Source organism: Misgurnus anguillicaudatus, chromosome 17 (genome assembly GCF_027580225.2).
Source record: "Misgurnus anguillicaudatus chromosome 17, ASM2758022v2, whole genome shotgun sequence".
Lineage (NCBI taxonomy): Eukaryota > Metazoa > Chordata > Actinopteri > Cypriniformes > Cobitidae > Misgurnus > Misgurnus anguillicaudatus.
The window spans coordinates 11,582,426-11,599,405 of NC_073353.2; the positions used below are offsets into that span (position 1 = coordinate 11,582,426).

The 16,980-nt window shown below is 36.6% G+C and overlaps 1 protein-coding gene across 1 annotated transcript in view; it reads left to right on the forward strand.

The window, feature by feature from the left end:
- The window catches only part of LOC129451764 (nectin-3-like protein), a 45,923-nt gene extending 30,185 nt beyond the window's left edge, over positions 1 to 15,738 (forward strand). The window contains exons 3-5 of the mRNA XM_055215199.2: positions 7,045 to 7,153; positions 15,340 to 15,488; positions 15,628 to 15,738. Of these exons, the coding sequence (XP_055071174.1) occupies positions 7,045 to 7,153; positions 15,340 to 15,488; positions 15,628 to 15,650 (281 nt within the window). The 3' untranslated portion in view covers positions 15,651 to 15,738. The remainder of the gene's footprint in view (positions 1 to 7,044; positions 7,154 to 15,339; positions 15,489 to 15,627) is intronic.
- The last annotated feature ends 1,242 nt before the right edge of the window (positions 15,739 to 16,980 follow it).

Below are 16,980 nucleotides of genomic sequence, written 5' to 3' on the forward strand. Positions count from 1 at the left end.
ATAATCCCCGCATTTTCGTAGCAAAAAGTCACATATCTTAGCAGAAAGTTTAAAAATGTGGCATTTACTTCACACATGCGCAGCCATGTCCCCTGTTGTCATGGGAACGTTAGGAAGTGACGTAATTAAGCAACATGAGTGTCAATTAAAAGATGCAAAAGCTGCAAACAGTTTTGTATTATCTTGTATTGTTGTGTTAATTTTTTTTCTTGTAGCACCTGTGTCTTATGCTGCGTTTACACCAACCGCGGTAGAGCCGTGAAGCACGAGTGATTTCAATGTTAAGTAAATGTGAAGACGCGTTGACACGCGTCTGGAGGTCCCGCGGTGTGGATGAGGCATTTGGCGCGACGCAGAAGACGCGTTTCTGCCACATTCGCATCTCTAGCTCGCACGAAAGGTGCGAATTGAGCGTTGTACGCGGTACGTGTGAATGGTGCTTTTTGTGCATTTTGTGTTTGACGCGAATTGCCGGCTGAAGCCCCGCGTAAACCAATCAGGAGCCTGCTTGCTGCTGTGGAGGCAGCCCCGCCCGGAGTCACTCATTCAACCTGAAGGAACGCTTAATATTGTCCGTGAGCAGTTTCTATAGAGACAGGAATAAAAAGGACCTCGCTTGGAAGAGTGTCAGTGAGGACATCAGGCAACCTGGTAAACGCGGTTGGTGTAAACGCACCATTACACAAACCGCGTTTCAGGCGTCAAAATCGTGTCTACCGCGCCTAGTTTGCCGCTTGAACAGTTTGAATGCATTTGCTTGTCTAGAGCGAAGTAGACGTGCGGAAAAAGCAAGCATTTGACGCGCGTCAGAGGCAAAATTCGCTTCTTGTGGGAGGGGCAAGTGCTATGCGGTTGTCTGTTTGCAAGATGACTGATGTTGATTGTGCATTTTCGAAAGAGTTACCGGTTTGTATTTGGTAACCTTACTATAGGGGGAAAATAAACGGCACGGGCGATAAACGTCACATGACTCAGAAGTGAAATGTGTATTTACAACTTACCAGGTTGCCCAATGTCCTCACTGACACTCTTCCAAGCGAGGTCCTTTTTATTCCTGTCTCTATAGAAATAAGAACTTGTGTCGTATAGCTCCGGGTGACTGATCACGGACAATATCAAGTGTTCCTTCAGGTTAAATGAGTGACTCTGGGCAGGCCTGCCTCCACAGCAGCAAGCAGGCTCCTGATTGGTTAACGCGGTGCAAAATTTCCGCCAAAGCTCACATTTTTCAACTCGGGCGTCAGCCTCAAATTCGCGTCAAACACAAAATGCAGAAAAAACACCATTCGCGCATAACGCGCACAACGCTCAATTCGCGTGAGCTAGACGTGCAAATGAGGCGGAAACGCGTCTTCCGCGCCAAACGCCTCATCCGCGCCACGGGACCTCCAGACGCGCGTCAACGCGTCTTCACATTGACTTAACATTGAAATCACTCGCGCTTTACGCCTCTACCGCGGTTGGTGTAAACACAGAAAATTTAATTAAATTAGCATAATAAAAATTGTCAACATAATGTAACAGTACACTGTAAAAAACATATTGTGAAATTCACAGTAATTAACTGGCAGCAATTGACAAGTAACTTACTTTAGAAAAAGCACAGTAAGTTACTTGTCAATTGCTGCCATCTACTGTGTTTTTTTCTATAGTAAGTTACTTGTCAATTGCTGCCAGTTAAATACTGTGTTTTTTTCTATAGTAAGTTACTTGTCAATTGCTGCCAGTTAAATAATGTGTTTTTTTCTATAGTAAGTTACTTGTCAATTGCTGCCAGTTAAATACTGTGATTTTGCCGTATTGTAAGTTACTTGTCAATGGCTGCCAGTTAACTACTGTGATTTTTCCGTACAGTAAGTTACTTGTCAATGGCTGCCAGTTAAATACTGTGATTTCTTTTCCACAGTAAGTTACTTGTCAATGGCTAACAGTTAACTACTGTGATTTCTTTTCTACAGTAAGTTACTATTGTCAATGGCTGCCAGGTACTACTGTGATTTTTTTCCACAGTAATTTACTGGCAGTCATTGACAAGTAACTAAGCAGAGATTATATATTTTTAATATAGTTCATTGTGGTTTTCCCTACAGCATTTGATTGGTTAGTTATTTTCTGTAAACATTCATCAATGTTAAAATAAAGTTGTAATGGTCAGCCTTAAAGGTTTAGTTACAATTATTTAAAAACTCAAGACTGTTCAATGAAGGAAATACAAAAAACAAATCTAAAACAATATAAAAGTCCAAGCGTGTTAAAAGTCCAAATGTGCAAAGTTTCCACGGTGTATATAAAATCCAAGAAAGTGATATCCAAAGTCCATAAAACATAACTGGAAAGGTAAGCCCAAATACACAAACTCCACACACCAGCAACTGCTTGTTTTAGCTATAGCATCAGCTAACCATGTGCTCCTGCTCCTTCCTTTTATACAAAGTTCCATGTCATGTGACCCCTCACATGACAGGCAGACGAGGCAAAATAAAAGACATACACACATAAAATAGCAAAAAGATAAAATGGCTAAGAAAACATGTAAAACTAATTTAAACTGAAATATACATAAGTCACAATATAATGAGTGGTAAAACATGTATCTTGTATGATCACGTCACAACGTTAATAATCTAATTTAAATATGCTAAATTACAAAACAATTCAATACTTTTCTGATTTGAGGGAAAATGCCACTGTTTCACAGATATTTACTAAATTTTTTTTTTTACAGTCAAATACATTCAATAAATGCATGCTAACATTTGTAAAATAACATTTTAATTTGGATGAAAAAGGATGAATTCCCAAGAAATGCATCTTAAAACATCTTAAACTTTTGTTACAATCTAAAAATAACTAAATATAATTCAGTTTGTAGATATACAGGACAATCTGTAAATAAAACAAAATAATTAATTATCAATCAAAAGTACACTGCAAGTAAACTGTAAGTTTCCTCCAATTCTTATTAAACACAATATTACTGTGAAGTATAATAACTGAAATGCAAAACAAATTTATGTCTACAATATTTTCACTCCAAAATGAATAGTTCTAGACAGTGCACAACACAACCATTGATTCTAAAAATGATTCTTAATTCAGAATCCTAATTTTACAGTGTATAAGTAACATTAAAACATGCCCAAAAAGGTCAGTGAAACCATACCACAACAGACAATGTTAAGAGATTGAAAAGTAATTTTCATTTAAATTGCTAGTAATCCACTGGATCCTACAGTATGAATAAACATATTTACAAGATTTACTAAAAGTTAGAATTTATGTTTTAATTCTATTCAACATGCTTAAACTCATTATTGTTTAATTTACATTAAACGTGCCTGTCCGAAACAATATTAGCTTTGAGTGGACTAGTTATCCAAACAATGGACCTTTTCCTATATCATATGTATCATATATGTGAACAAATTTATTTATTATGTTATTTATACACACTTCACTTTGATGAAACTGTGCAATTTTATCTTCTGTATGCAGGTTTAGCCACTGGTAAAACTGGGCATGACTGCTCTCCATTCAGAGGGCTTATGTGTTTTCATGTCTCACCAGCATATGGCCAGTAAGATGATTTCAGTGTAATACTGTTTAGAGTATCTATTAGCCTACCATGTGTATTTTCTCTAAAATTAAATATTTAAGATTGTTTTTCATAATTAAGAACATAAACACTTATGTTAGGTTCGTACAAGAAAAAGACAGATAAAAAAACAGCTACAATCAACACTATTAAAACTGTACTTGTGTGTGGCACTATACTGGGTGCATCCCAATTCAGGGCCTGTGGCCTTCCAAGGCAAATGACATCAAAGGCTGTCACAATTCGAAGGCTCCTTCATATAAAAGCCTCTTACTGTGGCCTTTTCCCCCCTGAAACCGAGTTAGGGCTGTAACGATATATATATAGCTTGTCCCATTAAAAAGACCTGCCTGATTATGCATTGCTGCATCGCCATTCAGTGTTTCATGCACAGCTTGTGTGTGTACTATGGCGTTTTGGTCAGTCAGAAGTCCTTATCAATCTAAAATCATTATGAATCGGAGTCGTTTATAACGAGCATTTTAAAAAGCAACGCTCGTTAAACAAAATCATTGAAAATATTCTTTATTATCATGAAAATACCTGAAACAATTTGAAGAACAGCAATATAAATATTCCTGTAGACATTTCCTGGAATAGCGTTTGCTATGCTAGCCTACTTCTTCTGTGGCACAAAGGAGGTTTCTGCATGAGAGCGCCCCCTGGCTTTTGGATGTGGCGGCATTTCACCATAATTCATGCAAATTAATTAATTGAGAAAACACGCATTTGCACGATAAATCGTTACAGCCCTACCGAGGATCCATAGATGTATCCTTCACAGCCTTGGCTATCCCAAAATTCAATATGAAGTGTATATTTTGCTAATTAAAGGTCCTTTTGTCTGTTTTACTATTATAAATGATGTTTTAGTGATGTAAATTAATATTATTGCTGCAATGTTGTGTGTTGCATTTTGCTTTTGTATATTTCTAAGGTTGGTGAATTTTACAAACTGTTGGATAGTTTAAACTGCATCAATGTGTTATATTTTCTAAAATAAAAAAATCTGCCACCATATTTATTTTTAGAAGTCTGATAGGTCTCAGCTTTTGTGTCCCGGTGACAATCGTAGTGGGACGGGAAAAGCAAGTGATGCCCCCGTAGGCTAGACCGTCTCATTTCAGTTTACTTCGTGGCATTTAGAGGCTGCTGCCTTTAAATATTGAGCCTTGCCTTCAAAGTCCGCGGCCTTAAAAGGATCCAGACCCTGAATTGGGATGCACCCTCATTTTGTTCAAACTAAACCAATGCTCACACAGCAGTCATTGGCCAGTTTACTGAATGACAGTCATATTAACCAATCATACTCAAAGCAACATGACGAGTCAGCCTATACAATTTGGTAACACTTTATTTCGATAGTCCACTTTAGACATTTTACAAATTATAAGTAACTTTGCAACTACTTATCCTACCAATCTTTACAGTATTAGTAGACTGTCTGGTTAATATCTACTAACACTTTATTGTGATGATCCCTCAACAGACATTCAACTGACTATAAGTATCTTTGCAGGTGCATGTCAACTTATTCCACTGACCCTAACCTCTTCCCTAACCCTAACAGTCTACTAATACTCTGAGGACAGTTAGTTGAAATATAGTTGCAAATTAGTGAAAGTTGTTTGACATAGTTGAAAAGTTATTTATAGTTGTATAAGTATTAAGTGTAACCTACAATTTATTTCAGTGTGGTAGCATATTAAATGGAATGTTGTGTGTACCATACTGTAGACAAAACAATAATCATAGTGAACTTTCTCCTTTAAAGAAATAGAAAATTAATCTAATTTGTCATTACTAGCATAATACTTAAAATAATACAAAATCAAATATACTTTAAAATGTTTTCCCAACAAAGATTATTGAAGAAATTATTTTCTTCAATTTATTTTGTGTATCCTGAATAAGATAAGACATCACCATGTTGCTAACAAAAATTGTTGTTGACTGGACTTAAATACATTTATGAGTTTGCAGAATGTAAAATGTGCTGTAACACATCATGAAGTTTGATTTCTCAGAGTTTTTCAAAATAAAAGTCAATTGGGTTTAAATGTCAGGAGTTCCTGTCGGGATGAACACTTGTTACTCTTCTCCCACTGCCAATACTGTTGCATTATATTGAAAATTGTATATTGTGTTCAAACTGTTAATTTTTTTTGTTTTTTTCAACAATTCAAGTTTGTACTGTCAGGTTGCTTTAGAAACATTTGATGAATACAAAATTTTACCGAAAATACATATAAACAAGATCATAGTCATGTTTATTTACTAAAAACAATTGTAACACAAAAATCTATCTTGTTCTGTTTTGTTACTTTTGAGCCACCTGTGTGTTACTTTCGTCCCTGCTGACAGAGTCTAAGGCCACAATGCCAAAATTTCACCTGGAATTCATAGTCCACACTTGAGTACCGATCACAGCAAAAATATATCTGTCTAAAATATATCTTTTAAAATAAAAAGTTTTTCTGAAAAATTGTACTTTCGCCCCTGCTCACCCCTCCTGTGAGTCTCTACAGTACAATGTTGGTTACTGTGAGTCTCTACAGTAGAATGTTGGTTACTGTGAGTCTCTACAGTACATTGCTGGTTACTGTGAATCTTTGCAGGATATTTTATTCACTGTGACTTTCTACAGCACATACCTTTTTACTGTGATTTTTACAGTTTTAAAACACTACTGTGATTTCACACTGAATGCACTGTAATCCACTGTGAACTTTATTACAGTTATTTGCTGTGCACGAACACAGTTAAGTACTGTAGATTTCACAGGCATTTTTTACAGTGTAGCATGTTTCCATCCAACTGTTTTTATGCGTAATATCAAAATGTACCTCTGGATGGAAACACTGTAAATTAATAGGTGGAGGTGAAAAGCTAAGATATGGCTTTTAAATATGTTTTAATAAATGCTGAAACACAGAGAAAATTTCCACATTAGCAGCAGGACAAAATTAGTGTTTCTTTCACCCAGACATGAACCTAATTTACTTTTATACTAAAAAGAACTCTGACAATGCGACCTTCAGGATGTGTTGCTGTAAAACCTGTAGATTGATCATTGTGAGACATGAAATGAGGAAAACAACTATTGTACAACCTGTAGATTGATCATTGTGAGACATGAAATGAGCAACTTTTACGTACTGCTTCAGTGATTTTGTGCTGACATTAGGCAGGTACATCTATCTTGTTTAATCATTTTAAATTACACTCTTAAAATCTGGGTATGGGTTATAGCAACAAGGTTGAAGTCATTTTCTATTGCAAGCATTGCAAAATTTTGTGCCATCTAAACTGATCTCTCTAAATGATTCTAACCCCAATTGTTTTGTAGTTTTAAAGTGAATTGCTTTACTTCAAAAATGTAATACGATTTTCATTTAGGAGTAGTTGATTCAATACTGATTTGTCAGTCGTGTCTGTATGTTTTAAAGATCCTCCTCAGCTGGTCTATGTGACACCACTGAAGAAACTTTCCAGTGGAGAAGTGTTTCAGTGTAAAGCAGATGCCAATCCTACAGCCACACAGTTCAACTGGAAAAGGTAGCCTGCTAACATTTCAGATGGTTTAGTAAGAATTGATGTGACTCTGATTCAGGTCTTATTCCAGAAATATCAACAAATAACAATGATATGGTAATGTTGCCCATAGGTCAAAATGTTTTCCTTCATAAAACTGTTAAACTAACACATTCTCAGAAGAAAAGGTTCAAAAGTACCTAATATGTACCATTTTGGTATTATATGTACATTTAAGGTACCAATATGCACCTATTAGGTATAAAAGCATCCCTTGTTTTTGTAGATTGTCATGTGCTATCCCAGGTGAAAAATAATTCTATTAAAAATATACTTAAAAATAGCGTATATATATATTTTCTACATTTTGTACTATATTCGTCAAATCCAAGTATAGTTAAGTGTATTCAATTATGTATTAACTTCATCTTAACATCTATTTGACTACACTTCAAGTGTAAATAGTATACTAATGGAACAACTTTTTTTAAACTTCAAGTGCACTAAAATTCAATACTGAAAATCAAGATTTATGACCAATTAATGTACAATTGTATTGTATCGCCATTCTAATGAAAATAAACTTAAAAAAGCATGGCAGCACAAACTATTGTTGTATTTAAAGAAACAGTATGTGGGCAAAACTGGTACTGCAATCACAAAACTTGTGGCTAAAACTGGTACTGCAATCACACAGCTGGTGGCCAATCAGTGTTGGGTAAGTTACTCAAAAAAAGTAATTAATTACTAGTTACTAATTACATCTTGAATCATGTAATTAGATTACTTTACAAATTACTCTCTCCAAAAAGTATTTAATTACTTATTACTAATTACTTTCTAAATCCTTTAGTATATAATACAAGAATAGACTTGAAATGGCTCGAAAGAAATAATATATAAAAGTACATCAATTATTCTTCCCACTTTATGGTCAAACTCTCTATTAACTAACTATTAACTAATTTTGCCTCAATATACTCCAACTACTGCTTATTAATACTAAAGAAGTTGTTGATTTTAAGTATTGGTAGAAATGGGGAGGGTTAAGGATGTAGAATAAGGTTTTGCAGAATCAGGCAAATAATATGTGCTAAGTATTAATAAACAGCCAACATCTCATTAATATTAATGCTAATAATCAACCAGTTAATAGTGAGAATTGTAAACTAAAACCATGTTAAATCCACGATTGTATTATAGTATACATAATTGTTTTACATTCCATACACAGTATTTAGTTACATCAGAAGTAACTGTAATTAGATTACAAGAAAAATAAGAGTAATCCCTTACTTTACTTTTTCAAGGGAAAAGTAATTAAATTACAGTAACTAATTACTTAGTAACTAGTTACACCCAACACTGTGGCCAATACACAAAATGACAACATAAACATCAGTTGAGGGCTGCAACTCCACTTTTTAAATGACAATATCCTGGCCAGACCACTGTTCTGAGTGATAAAAGTATTTGAAATGAAAATGATTTCTTATTGTCTAGTGACATATCAGGGCCGTTTTATGATTAATTGATATTAGGGGTGTAACGGTACGTGTATTCGAACCGGACCGTTTCGGTTCAGGGCTTTCGGCACGGTGCACACGTGCACCGAAAGGCCGAATGCATTTTGTGTGCGTCTGTGCGGAACATAATACGTGTGTTTCCGCACGAACATATTAAGTGGCGGAAGTCTCCTCGTTCAGCGCAAGTCTTCTGTCAAACATATAACATAATTCGGCCCGCAGAAAGATTTTTATTTACTTAGTTGTATATCCGTTTGATTATTGATGTAAACGTTTACGTGTCGTATCTAAAAGCGCATGTTAAACGCGTGTCAACGCGCTGCTTTGTTCTTTCAAAAGTGCGTGAGAGGTTGCGCGTCTTTTGTTGCTACGCATTCATGAGACGCGCTTTCTGTGACAGCGAGAATAAGGAATGCGTGATCAGATTTTTCATCTGCATATCACGTCAATCATATCATTGTCACAATGCGAACAGCTAGTCGGGACACGGAAGAGCTGTAACCCGGGCTTACTCAGCTGTTACTCAGCTGCGGAGGGGATCGTTAGTAAAGTCACAGGCAGTTTACATTGACAACACAAGCAAAGAATAGGAGAAACGTGCAAAAGATCAAAGATGGCTATGTATGCAACTCACACATCTCAAAATGAGTGTATAATAAGTATATCATCATGTTGCTTGCTATGCAGTTACACATAGAGCAGTAATATTATTTTTATACAGAGATGGTACATAGCCAATTCAATACTGTGAGTTAAACAATCCAAAATAAATCAAAACAGAACATTTTTGGTGGCAAAAATGTAGGCTAATTGTTTATAAATGTATTCAGGAATTGAATTTGTTAGTTCAAGGTTTTAGTAGAAAAAGTTTAAGAGAAGGTTAAGAAAAGAGTTACCTTCTGTTATAAAATAATGTAAAAAAGAACTTTGCAGTAGTATTTTATTTATTATTTTTTCATTTTATATATATTTTATATGTTATATTTTAATAAAAAGTGTTTAAAAAAGTGTAAACAAATTGTAAAAAAAAGTTTATAGTAATAAACAACCTGCAGTTTAATGTTTGCATTTTCCCCTTACTGTACCGAAAATGAACCGAACAATGGGGTCTAAACTGAGGTACGCACCGAACCGTGATTTTTGTGTACCGTTACACCCCTAATTGATATACATTTCTTACATACTGTTCCTTTAAGTAAATTTTTTGCATACACTAAAAGTATACTTTTATAAAGTACATATTAAATACTCTTTAAATAAAGCACAAGTAGAAGCATACCTGTTTTATACTTCATGTACTTCAATCATATTTTAATATACTTAAAGGTGCAGTGTGTAAATTTTAGCGGCATCTAGTGGTGAGGTTGCAAATTGCAACCAACAGCTTAAGCCTGATTTATAGTCGTGCGTAAGTCGTACGCCGTAGGTACGGTATCCGTAGCCTGTGCGTAGCTCTGCGTAGCCTGACGTGCACCTCGCAAAAATCAGTTCTACGCGGACCGCAAGCGCTGTGATTGGTCCACCAGAACCCCTCCCGTCAGGTCATAGGTATTTCCGTTTGCGAAGGTGGAAACAAAGATGAGCCAAGTTGAGGAGTGATTTAACTCAAACTGCAACAAAAGTAGCTGTTTATTTACATCCATCATTGCTGGTCTTCTCAAATCATACACAAAAAGTTGCTGTTTCTTCTTCGTTTGTGGGTTAACTTGGCAAGCTTCTTCTTCATTGACGGTCGCACTACCAGCGGTCTGCGCGTGTGTTTGCACACCACACCGGACAAACATGTCATCGTCTGAGAAAACTTAGTAAAAAATGTGTCTGTTAAGGGCTTCTGTAGAAAAATGGCGACTTTCATGTAAGGGGACCCTCGGTGTATGTAGATAAAAACGTCTCGTTCTCTGGTAATAAACACATAACGGGTCATTATGAAAGGTCTTTATATACCCCTGATAATATAGTTTTGTATATTATTTTGCATTTCTGTCAAGAGATCCTTCTAAAAATCACACACTGCACCTTTAAGTATACTACTTTTTTACCTGGGATAACCTCCCCTTGTAAACTTGATAACAAGCTTTGCGAGATGTTGTAATGATTCAAATGTACAAGTTTCAAGTTCAACTGGTTGCGCACACATGCAGTACAGTATCCAGATTATGCAAAAAAATAAATGTACTAAATTTTACGAAAGATAAAATTTTACGAAATTTAGATTAAAAGAATTATGTAATCTGAAGAATTTTCTTCATCCCCACTGTGGGAAAGGGTTAAGTCGAACCGAAACATATCTTCGTCAATTATCAAGAAGTGAAACATGCAGATACTGTCTAGATACAGTTTGCTTCCTCAAAACAGCAAAGAGTGGATAACCAGTAAGACCTCTGTGGTGGTACAACCTAGACATTTACATTAATTAGCTTTTTCACATTCTGACTAAGGGACAAACACATACTTTACATGTTACCTTAAATAGTTATTGAGATATGGGACGATCACTATTTTTATATGTATTTTGCATATGTTGGTTTAATGTTTTCTAACTACTCTGTTTGTATACTCCAATGTCCGGTATCACAGACCAGACTTAAAGGTGCAATGTTAGGAGGATCTCTTGACAGAAATGCAATAAAACATAACTTATATTATCAGTGGTGTACAAAGACCATACATAATAAACTGTAGTTTTCATTACCTTAGAATTGTCAGGATCCTGCCGGAACCTTGTCCTGTCCTGACAGTACAATGTTTTGTGTGGGGAATACTTGGTCTGTATTGACTATCAGGGGCGTAGCAAGCTTTTTAAAAGTGTGGGGGATGGATAACATTTTAAATTTGAAATAAACACACCAGAAACACGCGTATGTGCACCTGGGATGGAATTAAGCACCACCCATGACACAAACATCCTCTCTTCCTTCATAGACCTCTTTCTCAAACTGTAACATTCATTTTTCATTGCTCACCTGTGAAACTTTCTGTGCCTCTCTCTCTCTTTAAACTGATGCCTCCAGCAACCTCATCTCCTAAACAATGTGATAAAGGAATAAGCTGTGGTACTAGCAAACCTTAGTGAAACTTGAAAAATAATATAAAAAAATGCTTCAATATATAATGATAACAGGCTACTGTTGTTTAATGTCAACATTTATCAACGTCCAGCTTTTAACTTCACTAACAGGATTTCTCTTGAAAAAGACGTCAATCTTCTCCTGCATCTTTCTTTTCTGTTTTTAAACACTTATTCAAAGTAGCCTAGGGAGATGTAAATAAACATAAGTTCCCAGAACAGCCAATCATCAGCCGGTAACACTTAAAGCCGGCGTCATGTTTGAGAGGGGAGGGGAGAGAAGGCAGCGCAGCGCAGCAGCAAGAGAGCGGCCAGAGAAACGGAGGAGCGACTTTAATAAGGCGTTCTAGCAAAACTGCATAAACAGTATGGGTGTTGAACCCTCTCACCGGGAAATGTGTGGGTGTTAAAACAGCCACATCCCCCACGGGTGCGACGCCCCTGTTGACTACTAGACCATGTATTTCCTGTGTCTCGTCGCTTTTTACCCGCTCCCTTACCTGTTATCATTATAACCTGTTCCCCTCGTTATTTTGTCCCTATTTAAAGTCTTTGTGCCCAGTGTTCTGTCTGTGATTGTACTGTGTTATCCAGATGTGTTCCTCTCTGTTTCTATAGCAAGTAACCCAAGTTTATTGTCTGTGCATTGTATGTTATTAGTGTTTTGTCAGTCAAAGTCTAGTTTAATGTCATAGCCTAGTCTAGTCTAGTTTAGTGTTTATCCGGTCCTGTGTATATTGTCTTGTTTTACCCCTCGTGGGTTTTTGTTTTTCTGTTTTTGTAAATAAATTGTTCAGTGTTCTATCCGTGTCTGCACCTGGGTTCATCTGCATTGCCATTCCTGACGAGAATGAGCCATTTTTATCTACATTACATACACCACAGGTTCCCTTTACATGGATGTTGCCTTTTTGCACTGCCATGTTTCTACAGTAGCCCTAAACAGACAAACTACTCTACAGAGTGTGTTTCGTCAGTATGTTGTCTCGGGTGACGACATGTTTGTCCTGTGGCAACTTCCGTAGCTACTCTATGGGCATTTTCCAAATTGGATTTACACACCCTTAAAGAGATGTTCGTGAAGGGGAAGCCATTTGTAGGGTTTACCTGAACTCCTTAGCGAAAGGCCCTTCCAGAAGTCTGTAGGCTGAGTGTACATGCCATGGTCACTTGATCACGTAATCTTGGGTAATGAGTTCTTGCAATACATTTTGAAGAAAATGGGATATCGACTTTACATACAACTCTAAGTTGAATTATTCAGCTAGTCTTTATTTTTTAATGTAATACCCAATATTGATCTGAGGTTAAAGGCAGTAAAAGCTGGTTTAGATTGTAGGAAAGTGCTGAATGGTAGCTGCTGTGAATGCTGTACTGTACAGTCACTTCACCAAACGCATACATGACCATAAATTATGTCAAAGATTATGGGTGTTCCCAAGCTTACCATTAACTCAAACCCTAACAGTGGTGGCTCGTGACTGTTCTTCCGAGGATGCGCTAATTCAAAATAAATGTTCGGATTATCACCTGTGGTTCCCTTCTCCTGTGTGCATCACGTGTTTTGTTAAAATAAGTGCCTGCTGCACACGCGTCAAAACCGTTTATGATAAAAGAGACGCATACGTTCCCAAAATACATGCTAGACACTCCCTTAACAGTAAACTCTGCTTACACATGAGATTATGCGAGTATCTGGCAAACGCAAGCGTCTCTTTTATCATAAACCCTTTAGACGCGTCTGAAGCAGGCACTTATTTTGACAAGACACGTGATGCACACATATCTCTCAAAGCGCAGAACACATATTTTGAAATTACGAACCAAACACATGACGTGCTACATACATGTTGTGACGAACTTCGCATCGAGCGTCCTCAGGAAAAGAAGTCACCGGCCGCCACTGAACCCAAAAATTTTTACCCCTGAAATTAGTGTGAAATAAAATTTTGAGAACTATTTTTAAAAGCGCCTAAACCAATCCTAAATCTAACAATCTGCCAATTCCTCCAGAAAACAGCGTAAGGCACACTTAAAGCAATAGTCAATTTTCTTAAAAGAAAAATCCAGATAATTTACTCACCACTATGTCATCCAAAATGTTGATGTCTTTCTTTGTTCAGTCCAGAAGAAATATGTTGTTGTTTTTTTTTTGAGGAAAACATTGCAGGATTTTTCTCATTTTAATGGACTTTAATAGAGCCCAACATTTAATACTTAACTCAACACTTAACAGTTTTTTTCAACGGATTTTCAAAGGACTCCAAACGATCCCAAACGAGGCACAAGAGTCCCATCCAGCGAAACGAGTGTCATTCCCGACAAGAAAAACAACAAATATACACTTTTAAACCACAATTTCTCGTCTAGGTCCGGTCCTGAGAGCGTCAGCGTGACCTCACACAATACGTCATGACGTCAAGAGGTCACAGAGGACGAACGCGAAACTCCGTCCCAGTGTACAAGTGTGTTGAAAGAGGACCGTTCCGACGTTGTTGTATTTCGAATGATACTAATTAATGTCTTTGTGTCAGTTTATTGTTTAAAATGGTCCGCAAATGTGCGTTTTATTTATGTAACACGTGACCTCCCTACGTCACTATGCATTTACATTAGGTCGTGCTGGACCGGACCTAGACGAAAAGTTGTGGTCTAAAAGTGCATATTTTTTATTTTTCTTGATGACAATCGTTTCGCTAGATAAGACCCTTATGCCTCGTTTGGGATCGTTTATAGTCCTTTGAAAGTCCGTTGAAAAAAACTGTTAAGTGTTGAGAGTTAAGTGTTGGTGTCCATTAAAGTCCATTAAAATGAGAAAAATCCTGCAATGTTTTCCTCAAAAAACATAATTTCTTCTCGACTGATCAACATTTTGACATGGTGGTGAGTAAATTATCTGGATTTTTCTTTTAAGAAAATTGACTATTCCTTTAAGAGTTTACATTTATTTCAGAAAGAAATCTTTTAGATTGGTTTATTGCTAAATTGGGACAAATAATGGGAAGTATCGCTTTAAGGCAGCACAGCACGAGAATTTTGAATCCATGAGGTATTTTAATTTTAATAAAAACCAGGGGACTCCCCTAACTTATATTTTGTGCTTTATAGTGCCCCTCAATGCTTATAGAAGGTCCATGACCACCCCGGCGCCCCCTTAATTCAAACACTCGGAAAAATCTAATCCACTCTGCACTTCCGTTTGGAAAATGCCCTCTGTGTTTTAAAATGGAGGGGTGAGTGGTGGACATAGCCATTGGTTGTAATTTGCAATCTCAAAGCCTGATCCTGCTAAAATCTACACAGTGCACCTTTAAGTCTAGTCCCAGACTAAAAAGCACATTTGAGACATCTTAACTGAAAATCACTTGTACTGACCTTTGGACCCTGCACCCCAGTAATGTTTTCTGAGTCACATTTATAAAAGCTATTTAAATATCCTAATTTAACTAGGATCTTGGTTTCAGCTAAGCATGTCTGTGAAAGCATTGGTCATGTTTAAGTGGACTGTAAGTCCTGCATTTACTGTTTTAAAGCACTCAACTGATAAATAATTTAATTATCATAAACACAAATGGACACAATGGTCTGTCTTCTGTTTCTTCTTGTTAATGGACTAGGATGGACCAGACCATCGATAATGATGCCATTAAAATAGAGGGCAATAAGCTGTACTTCTTGAAACTGACATCTGATCTCAGTGGTTTGTATCTCTGTGAAGCCTCTAACCAGTATGGTACAGCAACTGGCACACTCTACTGGCAGAAAGGTGAATTTTTTTAATTCCTTGAACAAACATGAGTTTGGCTACAGTAACAATTGAAATGGTAATAATAATGTTTTAAAAAGATTCTTGAGTGGGCATGTTAGTTTATTTACACTCTTTTTCTCTGTTTCCTTCTTTTTAGGATACCTCCATTCGGAGCTTTGAGCCTTTCATCTTGAATTCACTTTCATCTTCTCTCAACCGTATTTGACAGATGTTTGATCAGACTTCAATTATATTATGAGTGAATGAACACATGTTATATTGGCCCACTGTGAGACCCCAGTTTGAATACCCCTGGCATAATCAATCATTTTTAAAGGATTAAAACATTTTTACTGATAGGGTTAAACAAAAAAAGATTAATAATAATAATGACCTCGCACACAGTGTTTTGACAAGTGGTTGATACGCAGTTAACCCTCTGGGGTCTAAGGGGTTTTTAGGGCCCTGGAGAAGTTTTGACATGCACTGACATTTATGCTTTTTTCAGTTGCTTAAAAACATAATAATTGCAAAAGTCTCATACACTGCATTCAGCACAAACTGGGCTACTATATTATATGATCAACATGTATGTACATGTTTGTATTTTTGAGGCAAAAATGTTTATGCGTGGTTTTTGAAAAAGCAAAAAATTTAAGTGACTGATATAAGTTCACCAAACTCTTTTTAAACTCTTTTTAACATGTTTTCCCAAGACTTTTCAAAACAGGATCTAGTAGTCTAGAGTTGTTGTTTTTTTAATTATGTGAAAATCATTCTGCTTACTCATTCACATAAAACAATATATTGATTTTCAATTTCAAAGTCACTTTTTGGTTAGGAAAGCAATATGCAAGGAGGCTGGAAGCTCTTGAATAATCTGTGATTGACAGCTCAGGAAACAAAAGACTTGCATAATGAGCTTTTAGGCAGTAATGTAAGAAGACGCCATTATTGTTACGTGTTTGTTTGTGAAAGCAACACAAAAGAAATGCCTTCCCATGCGTGATCCTGCGTTAAATAAACTTACTCTGCAGAGATATACTCAAATTAACAAGGTTTTAGATGTGTTTAGATGCGTCTTAAGACCACAAACCATTTCAATTATGAGGCATTGTGTGTTTGTGTGTGCATTTTGCGGTTGATCGCGTCACACTGTCTGACAGAAGCACAAAGAAAACATTAGCGTCTGGAGATAATTTTTATTTACAGATGCGAGTAAACAAGTAGATGCGATGTTTGCAATCGCATCTTTTATAAGAATACCACAAAACATGTCAAATATGAGGCATGTTTGTGTGTTTGTTTGGCCGTCGATCGCGTCACACTGTTTGACGAAGCACACACACTCGCGTATGTCTGGAGATAACTTTAGTTACAGGCGGGAGTAAACAATTTAGATCAGTGGTTCTCAACTCCAGTCCTCGGGACCCACTGTTCTGCACATTTTGGATGTCTCTCATATCTTACACACTCAGTTCAGTTCATGGAATCTATCCTAACGAGCTGA